Consider the following 10,423-nt stretch of genomic DNA (forward strand, 5'->3'; position numbering starts at 1 on the left):
GACTTAGAAGAAGTATATAAAGTCCTTCTGGCGTTCCCATTTTTGTATTGTTTTCTGGAGTGGTTAGTAACTAGATATAAAAAAAAAGAAAGAACTTTACTCCTATAATAATCTTATCTTACTCTATGTATTTGTTTCCGAGACAGAAGAAGACTGTCTGGTCTTTACTGCTTTGTTATTCACAACCTTTTTTATCATCATTTAGTACATTTGTTTTATTGTTTGTGACAGTTTGCATAAGAGAAAGAGCAGTATTTAAATACTTTTTTTTTTTACCACATCCTGATCTTTGTTGTTGTTGTTTTTTCGCCCACCATTTGTTGAACTTAAAAGGAAAAGGAAAAAGGCAGAAAAACAACAACAACAGCAGCAAATAAGTGAGAGCGCATGTATGTTTGCTATTGGTGAGAGTGCAGAATAGTCCATACACGTTTCAGAATGGAGATGAGGTAGTTCCTTTGTTCACCCGTCACCTGAATTATCACACTGTTTGGCTTTTGTGCTCTGACGTCTTTTACACTATCAGTCAAAATACGGTTTGTGCGTCCGTGTGTGCGTTTGTAACACTTTGTGATCCATCAGATTGATAGGAAGTCATTCTTTTTCTGTCCCATCTAATCTCATGAAATCATGCTCACAGTATTGTATTTTATATTATATATTTAGTCACTTCTCTTTTGATATTTAACATAATGGATTATTCTTTTTCTTCCTGGTGATTTTTTTTTTTTTTTTCATTCAGTCTTTACGTTGCAGATTCCTCAGAAGTCTGTAATATTTTTCACTCCATGATCCTCCAGAAAAATACTAATATTTGATTCATTGGTTACTAATCCAGTGACCCCCCTACCAAGTCCTTGGTTATTCGTTCCGTCATTGTTCAGATGTTATCTGGGAAACTGATTGCACATTCATTCCTTGAGATGATCACCTTGGAAGTAACTTATTTGATTCTTTCTCTCCTGTCCATAATCAATGATTATTCATTGAAAAAAAAAAAAAAATCTTTCATCAGTAATTTCTTCTTTAGTGTCTGAGAAGTCATTAGTCATTGATTATGTAATCCCTGAGGTGTCATGGCTTATTTTATGAGGTTGTGTAGTAGAAATTACTGACAGCTTATTTCTTGATTGCTTAATATCACTGCATATATATATATATATATATAAATATATACCTATACTTGTGATTACCAAGAAGTAGAAATAACGGAACTCATTGATTGCTCACAGATAGATGTTAATCATTTCTTAGGTCCTCCAGAACTCACTAACCACTTGTTTAACCACTGAATCACTAAGGTTCTACAGGTCCTCCAGAACTCGCTAACCACTTGTTTAACCACTTAATCACTAAGGTTCTACACTAATTTGACGCTTGAAACTTCAGGGATAGCGTGTTTGTTGCTTATACTGATTCTGTGGGTTTTTTTTTTTTTTTTTTTTTTTTTATAAAAAGGGTCTCCCTAAGATCAGCCAGGAGTTACACATAGCGTGATCCTTCCAAATTCATCACCATTTGTTTATTCCTGTGATTCTTGTCTCTTATCACTCAGTTTGTGATTCCTAAAAAAAAATAATAAAAAAAAGTTTCTTACTCATTCCATTGAAGTGAAAACTGGCTTGATTGATCCCTGGAAAATCACATTGTCATTGGATAAAGCATCCTCAGTAAGCTGCTGATCTCATCTTTGCTGATTAGTGTAAGGTCTCTTGGATTGATTATAATGAGTCTTGATCAGTTTCAAGTCTCTGAAATGATCATGATCATAGAGTCTTGTTCAACAGGCGCAATAGCCGAGTGGTTAAAGCGTTGGACTGTCAATCTGAGGGTCCCGGGTTCGAATCACGGTGACGGCGCCTGGTGGGTAATGGGTGGAGATTTTTACGATCTCCCAGGTCAACATATGTGCAGACCTGCTAGTGCCTGAACCCCCTTCGTGTGTATATGCAAGCAGAAGATCAAATACGCACGTTAAAGATCCTGTAATCCATGTCGGCGTTCGGTGGGTTATGGAAACAAGAACATACCCAGCATGCACACCCCCGAAAACGGAGTATGACTGCCTACATGGTGGGATAAAAACGGTCATACACGTAAAAGCCCACTCGTGTGCATACTAGTGAACGCAGAAGAAGGAGAAGGTAGAGTCTTGTTCCCTCAGCATGTGGGGGGAATCTCTGATTCTGTGATCCCTCCAGCGTTGCTTGTTATTTATTCGCACTCTTGGATCCAGTGAAAAGTCGTGTGTCACTGGTCCCTGAGAAGAAACTTCCGGTCCCTTGCTTGATGATCCCCCCCCACCCCCCCCAGAAGAGTATTATCCCTGGAGACCGCTTGATAACTTTGCCGGTGATCTCTCTGAATGAATTAATTGTTCTCAGCATTATTTATTTTTTTGTTCCTGTATTCATCAGGAGAATCATATCACTCATGCTGTCTTTTTCTGTCAGTCGTTTTTTTGGTTTTTTTTGTTGGTTTTTTTTTCTCGTTGCCTGTTCATTTCAGTGTCTGTTAAACATTGATCCCTCATTGCGTGTGATCCGTCAGGCCACCACTAATCAGTGGGTTCAATTAACTGCTCATTTGTTGGTCATCAGACAGTGCTAATCACTCTTGGGGTGGGATCAATGATGACTTCTGTGATGACCGGTTGTGCGTGCAACTGTCAAAAGTCACCTGTCAATGTGTGATCCTGTCGGATGTCATACATCTCATTGCTTTCGTGTGTCTGAAGTGATCGGTCGTCTTTACTCTGCAGTCTGTCGGTCACTAATCACCCATTCTGCGATCTGTCAAAGTCACTAATCACCCATTCTGCGATCTGTCACAGTCACTAATCACCCATTCTGCGATCTGTCAGAGTCACTAATCACCCATTCTATGATCTGTCAGAGTCACTAATCACCCATTCTGCGATCTGTCAAAGTCACTAATCACTCATTCTGCGATCTGTCAAAGTCACTAATCACCCATTCTGCGATCTGTCACAGTCACTAATCACCCATTCTGCGATCTGTCAGAGTCACTAATCACCCATTCTATGATCTGTCAAAGTCACTAATCACCCATTCTGCGATCTGTCAAAGTCACTGATCACCCATTCTATGATCTGTCAAAGTCACTAATCACCTATTCTGTGATCTGTCAAAGTCACTAATCACCTATTCTATGATCTGTCAAAGTCACTAATCACTCATTCTGCGATCTGTCACAGTCACTAATCACCCATTCTGCGATCTGTCAAAGTCACTAATCACCCATTCTGCAATCTGTCACAGTCACTAATCACCCATTCTGCGATCTGTCAAAGTCACTAATCACTCATTCTGTGATCTGTCACAGTCACTAATCACCCATTCTGCGATCTGTCAAAGTCACTAATCACCCATTCTGCGATCTGTCAAAGTCACTAATCACCCATTCTGTGATCTGTCACAGTCACTAATCACCCATTCTGCGATCTGTCAAACTCACTAATCACCCATTCTGCGATCTGTCAAAGTCACTAATCACTCATTCTGTGATCTGTCACAGTCACTAATCACCCATTCTGCGATCTGTCAAAGTCACTAATCACCCATTCTGCGATCTGTCAGTCACTAATCACCCATTCTGTGATCTGTCACAGTCACTAATCACCCATTCTGTGATCTGTCAAAGTCACTAATCACCCATTCTGCGATCTGTCACAGTCACTAATCACCCATTCTGCGATCTGTCAAAGTCACTAATCACTCATTCTGTGATCTGTCAGTTACTAATCACCCATTCTATGATCTGTCAAAAGTCACTAATCACCCATTCTGCGATCTGTCAAAGTCACTAATCACCCATTCTGTGATCTGTCACAGTCACTAATCACCCATTCTGCGATCTGTCAAAGTCACTAATCACCCATTCTGCGATCTGTCAAAGTCACTAATCACTCATTCTGTGATCTGTCACAATCACTAATCACCCATTCTGCGATCTGTCAAAGTCACTAATCACCCATTCTGGGATCTGTCAAAGTCACTAATCACCCATTCTGCGATCTGTCAAAGTCACTAATCACTCATTCTGTGATCTGTCACAATCACTAATCACCCATTCTGCGATCTGTCAAAGTCACGAATCACCCATTCTGCGATCTGTCAAAGTCACTAATCACCCATTCTGTGATCTGTCACAGTCACTAATCACCCATTCTGTGATCTGTCACAGTCACTAATCACCCATTCTGTGATCTGTCACAGTCACTAATCACCCATTCTGCGATCTGTCAAAGGCACTAATCACCCATTCTGCGATCTGTCAAAGGCACTAATCACCCATTCTGTGATCTGTCACAGTCACTAATCACCCATTCTGTGATCTGTCACAGTCACTAATCACCCATTCTGCGATCTGTCAAAGTCACTAATCACCCATTCTGTGATATGTCACAGTCACTAATCACCCATTCTGTGATCTGTCAGACACTAATCACCCATTCTATGATCTGTCAGAGTCACTAATCACTCATTCTGTGATCTGTCAAAGTCACTAATCACCCATTCTGTGATCTGTCACAATCACTAATCACCCATTCTGTGATCTGTCAGTCACTAATCACCCATTCTGTGATCTTTCAGAGTCACTAATCACCCATTCTGTGATCTGTCAAAGTCACTAATCACCCATTCTGTGATCTGTCAAAGTCACTAATCACCCATTCTGTGATCTGTCAAATTTAGTCAAAGTCACTAATCACCCATTCTGTGATCTGTCAAAGTCACTAATCACCCATTCTGTGATCTGTCAAATTTAGTCAAAGTCACTAATCACCCATTCTGTGATCTGTCAAAGTCACTAATCACTGTGCTAAATCAATAATCACTCTTTCGTTGTGATCTGTATGACGTCGTTGTTCATTGTGTGATTTGTCAGGAAGTCACCAGTGACCACCGTCCGTCTCTTGTCAAACACTCTCTCTCGTGAGACATTTGGACCGATACATTTCATGTACCCCACCTCACCTGTACTGCTGTGCACCCACCACCACCCACACTCCTACTCTACCTCCTTCCCCCCCCCCCTCCTCTCTCCTCCATGCCCCCCCACCCCCCACACCCCCCTCCACAACCCCCCTTTCTGGTCGTGCTTGGCCAAGAGTTGTGCGCCCCCCTTCCCCTGCCCATTTCTGACAGTGGTGTCCCTTGCTTCCTGTTGTAGACATTGTGTCGGGCCCAGCCTGCTACCTGAACGGTATGGTCAGCCGGGGACATCTCCGGCCTCAGTAGCTAGCGCTGACTGCCCGTCTTTCTTCTTCTGCCGTCCACCAATAGTATGTAGCCTCCCTTTTTTTTTTTGTATCCTTTTTTTTTTTTTTTTTTTTTTTGGACAGGGGAGGTGTTGAAGGGAGGGGGGGGGGGGGATTTATTTTTTTTTAATCCACTGATTTTAACTTGTGATCGTTTTTTTGAATTCTAACCCCCCACCCCCCACCCCCCCTTTCCCTTCAGTGTTGTTTTGTTGGTTTTATTGTTTTTGTTTTTTTCCCTATCTTTTCTTTTTCTAATTCTATTTTCTTTCTTTCTTCTTCTTCTTTTTTTTTTTTTTTTCCTTATTTTTCTCTTTTCTGTTCTTGTATTTCCTCACCACTTACCCCCCCCCCCCCCTCCCCCCCTGCCGTACTTGTGCAATGTCTTCCTCCCCATTCTATCCTCACCTCTTTTTTTTTTTTTTCTTCTTCGTTGATATTTTACTTCGCCTGGGATGTTGAGTGGTTTTCTTTTTACTTGTTAGGCATGCCTTAGACCTCCCTGAAGAAAGGAGCTGTAACAAGTGATTGTCTTAGTGTGTAAAGAAATGCGTCACATGAGTTGGAAGATTTTTAAAAAAAAAATTTTTTTTTAATAGAAAGCTGTAGTGGAGATAACTTGATGTGCAGTGTGTAAAACAAAGCAGACTTGAGAAGAACAGATGAATAAGTATTTAACCCCAATAATGATTTCACCGGTCTTGTTTATGGGGCTGATATTTTACTCTCTCTCTCTTTTTTTTTGGTTTTTTTTTTGTTTGGTTGTAGTACTTGGGTTCTTGTTAAGTTTGCAGTGCAGTAGTACTGATAGGTACATGTGTTCTTATAACTTGATAGTAGTAAAAAAAAAAAAAAGTAGTTTTTCTTACTAGGTGCATGAGTTCTTGTAAGTTGGCTGTGTTCTGGTTCTTATTACTATATTAGGTACAGGGGTTCTTATAAATTGGCAGTGCACTACCTCCAGTCTCAAATATTCTTCGGAATTGTTTCTTACGTACTATTGTTGGTGATGGACATCACGTGGCCTAAGTCTGCAGTAATAATCTTCTTCTGTCGTCTGCCTCCTGTATGACTAGGAAATGCAGACTCAGCAATTACAGCAGGTCAGTGTTGGTCAGGGACTTGATCATCACTGCTTTGCCGTTCCGGCCACAAAGGGGAGCAAGGCGGAAAGAGGAATAGGAATGTAAATGTAAAGACAACTATTTTGAGATAGCAGCTTCTCAGCGACTGTAACTAACTGAAAGCTGTGCAGTTGTGAGACTAGAGGTTCGTTCAGCCTCAGGGCCAAAGATGCTGACCCTTGTGACGTGTTATTTGTGCTTCTGCTTGTGGTCGTTTTTTTCTTCTGTGGTGTTGCGTTGGTTTGTCTGTAGGATTCTTTTATCGATTACAGTGCTGGTCGTCTGAAGTGGTACGTTGATTTGCCAGTAGGGGGTTCTGTTCCTGATTGTAGCGCTATGGAGCTTTGTAGCGCTAACAGCTCCATAGCCTGATCTTGATTTTGGACACATGACCTTACATACCATCAGTATTTGAAAATGTGAGGATGGCCCCATGCATATCACACATAGGGGACAGAATGTTATTTGGGAGAGCAGGGCAGATAACTTGATGAGTGCCCAGCTAGCTAAGTCATTGAGAGTTCACTGGCATGCTAAAACGTGGGTGTTGCCCAGGGTCTTGTTTGAGTGATGAATGTGGGTGCACTTTTGTTTCTGAGTTGTGTGGTTTGGCTTTGGTTATTGTCTAGTGATTGTTTTGGTTACAGGTGTATTTGTTTTGCTGTTTCTTGTGGTGGTTTATGGTTTTGTTGTCTTTTACGTACTGAGCTCATTTTCATAATCTAAACAGAAAGGATGACATTTTTGTATTTCATTTGATGGGTGTACGTTAGTTTGTTCGACCTGAGAGTAATTTAATTACACATACTTAACTGTGACCCAGCTAGTGCAGACTCCGGCAGGGGTCTATAATAATTAAGGATTGAAATTGTAGCTCAGGAGACAAGAAAAAGAAAGAATGTTTTAAGAATCTGAAGTGCCTTTACATTAAGCAGTTATTTGCAGCAAGTTGACCTGAAGTGGCAAGCGGGTCTACATTGACAGTTTCTCCTGTGTTTTAAGGGCATGTCTTCAAGAGTAGAGGAGAAACCTGGCAGTTTGATGCTGTGAAATCCACTTGTGATTGGAATGTGTACAGGGTACTGGATGAGGTTTCTGAACAGAGGTGTTTTATACAAATCCAGAATTTTGCTTAGAAAATGTGTATCAGATAAATGAATAAAGATATAAAATGTGTAAAGAACAGGAAGGGAAGATGTAGTCCTGGTATTGGCAAGCTTGCTTTGGCTAGTTAGTTTTACTGTTAGTGTAGTTTTACTGTTAGTTTTACTGTTAGTGTAGTTTTACTGTTTCAGTTTGAGTTCTGATTTTTTTTAGTTTCAGTTTGAGTTCTCATTTTTTTAGTTTCAGTTTGAGTTCTCATTTTTTTAAGATTTATTTTTCTTGATTTTCTTTGCTTCAGTTTCTTCTCCCCCCCCCCCCCCCCCCCCTGCTCCGCTCCCCCCCTTTTTTTTCTTTCTTTTTTTTTTTGTGTGTGTTGTTGTTGTTGTCAAGTATGATAATTGGTATCTTATGCAAATAGGTGGAATGAGGATAAATCATCAGATCTTTAAAAAAAAAAGGAGAAAGAAAATAAGAACTGTTTGTTACGGATGGGGGAGAAGGGACACATCTGTTTGGGACCAGCATACAATAGAGTTGACTGGTCAACATACTGGACTTTAAAAGTGAAGGGTCTGTCTGCAGTGGGTCAAATCCCAGCACTTTTCAGAAAGATCAGCACATATCGCCCAGCACTGCCAGCGTCTTGAGCGTCTCCACCTATGTACTACGCATGCAGAAGATCAGACAGACTTTGTAAAAGATTTGACATTGGGGGTGGGTAATGGTAAACACAAGACACGCCCAGGAGCTAACCTGGGCGCCAGACATGGCAGCAAGAACAAGAGGATGCATTCATTCATTCATTCATTCAGAATCAGCTTCCAGAACTGCAGCTTGGGAATCAAAAGTGATGATGACTATGATCCACATGGGGTTTTGAACAGGCAAGATTTCATAGCACACATTCTCGGTTTTTGGTTATTGTCAGACACTTCATCTGTAATTTTCATGAAATGTTTTGGATAATTTTCTTGGATAGGTTTTGAATAATTTTTTTGAATGTTATTTTGTTGTTGTTTTGGTTTTTTTTTTTTCAAAATTATTTTCATGAAAATGTTATGTTTTGAATGATTTCTGTGAATGTTTTGTTTTGAATGATTTTCTTGGGAATGTTATGTTTTTGAATAATTTCTTTGAACGTTCAGTTTCCCTGCACTTGTGTATTCAAGACCCAGTGTATTTTACTTGTCAGTTGGTGTGTTTCTATTTGTCCCAGTTTAACCTTTTTTTGGAGTATGAATGTTTTATCTTTCTTCAGTTTAATCATTTATTTATATTTGTCAGTTTCTTTATGAATGGTTTTTACTTTTTGGAGTGTCGTGTTACCCACTTGTATACTTCTGGTATTTTACTAAAGTGCTTCACTTGCATGATTAGAGACCTGTGGACAAGATTTGAAGCTCAAGCAATGAATATATTGGAATTTGATAGGTCACATTGTTGCAACCATAAACCAGGGGGAGGGGGGGGTGGGGGTGGGGAAGAAAGCAGGAGAAAATAAGTCGTTAAAGTGTATGTCTGTATTTTCGGTTAAGATTTCTCGCCGACGCGTTTCTGACACGTTGACGCGTGCGGAAAGAGGTGTGGCTGACACGGGGGTTGTGTTCTTGTTGCAGTGGGGAGCACATCGAGCGGGCGAGCCAGGTCAGACCCTACCCACCACCACCACCACCATGGACAGCACACCGCTTCCGCCCACGCCACGGCCCACCCCCACCCTGTGGCGGGGGCCTCCATGGAGTGCGAGAGCCCCTCCGGGCACGGCCCCCGCGGGCCCCCCGGCCCCGCCCATCAGGGCAGCCGCTCCCAGGGGGCGTGGGGGGGCGACGGGGGCAACGGTGGCGGGGGGTCGGTGCACACGGGGCACCAGTTCACCACGCACCGCGGCCACCACCACCTGCACCAGGGGGGCCACCTGTCGGGGCCGCTGGCGGCCGTGCAGTCCTCCACCACCTCCCTCTCCTCCACCTCCTCCTCCTCCTCCTCGGCGCTGCCGGGCCCCCAGAACCTGGCCACCCCGGGCCACACCTACCCGCCGCCGGATGACGCCAGCCACCCCCACCCCCAGCGCCCCACCCAGAAGGGAGGTGGAGGGGGGGCGCCGCTGTCAGCGGCCAGCAGTGTGCCCGGGGAGCTGAGCAGCCTGCACCACCATGGACACGGCAGTGGCGGGGGGAGGTCCCTGCAGGGGATCGAACCCCAGCTGGGCTCCCTGAGCATGCAGCTGGGCGGGTATGGGCAGTCGTCGTCAGGCCAGTACAGCCAATTCCCCCAGCAGGGCTGGCCGCTGGGCCCCAACTACCCTTTCCAGACAAACCCTGTGTCCCCCCAGGCGCTGGTGCTGGCCCAGGAGGGGGGACCCTCGGCCCCTGGGGGACACAGCCGGACTGGTGCCGAACCCCGAGGGGAGGAGTCACCCATGGTGGGTGTCTGTGTTCAGCAGAGTCCTGTGGCCAGCCACTGAACTCCTGGGAGGGGGGTGGGGGGGGGAGGAAGGGAGGTAGGCAGGGAAAAGAAGGGGTGTCTCTCGGCTCTCCCCACATTGGGAGGTGATGCTTTTGTGACGGTGGCTCCTTGACAAAGCATTGTGCAGCAGTGGTGAGAAGTGAACCTTGAACACCATGCTTGACCCACCCCCACCCCCCACACCCCCTCCTCCCCTTCCTTCTCTCCCTGGCCCCTGTTAGTGGATTAACGATTCATGTTCATCAATGTGCACGGACCTTGTGTTGACAGGAAGACCAGGCCGTCACTCCACCACATCACATCCCGAAATTTGGAGTACTTTGCTGCAAAACGCCTGATGCCTGTTCTTTTTTCTTTTCTTTTTTTTTTCCTCTGTGCATAAACACGCGCCAAAAACCATAGGAGGCTTGCCCACAAATCTCCAGATTGATTTTTTATACTGTAC

At 43.5% G+C, this 10,423-nt stretch overlaps 1 protein-coding gene across 1 annotated transcript in view; it reads left to right on the forward strand.

Annotated features, from left to right (window-relative positions):
* Positions 1-10,144, forward strand: part of LOC143277402 (dual specificity tyrosine-phosphorylation-regulated kinase 1B-like) — a 24,798-nt gene extending 14,654 nt beyond the window's left edge. Inside the window, exon 8 of the mRNA XM_076582195.1 lies at positions 9,129-10,144. Within this exon, the coding sequence (XP_076438310.1) occupies positions 9,129-9,976 (848 nt within the window). The 3' untranslated portion in view covers positions 9,977-10,144. The remainder of the gene's footprint in view (positions 1-9,128) is intronic.
* The last annotated feature ends 279 nt before the right edge of the window (positions 10,145-10,423 follow it).

The sequence above is a fragment of the Babylonia areolata genome, chromosome 34 (assembly GCF_041734735.1).
Source record: "Babylonia areolata isolate BAREFJ2019XMU chromosome 34, ASM4173473v1, whole genome shotgun sequence".
NCBI lineage: Eukaryota > Metazoa > Mollusca > Gastropoda > Neogastropoda > Buccinidae > Babylonia > Babylonia areolata.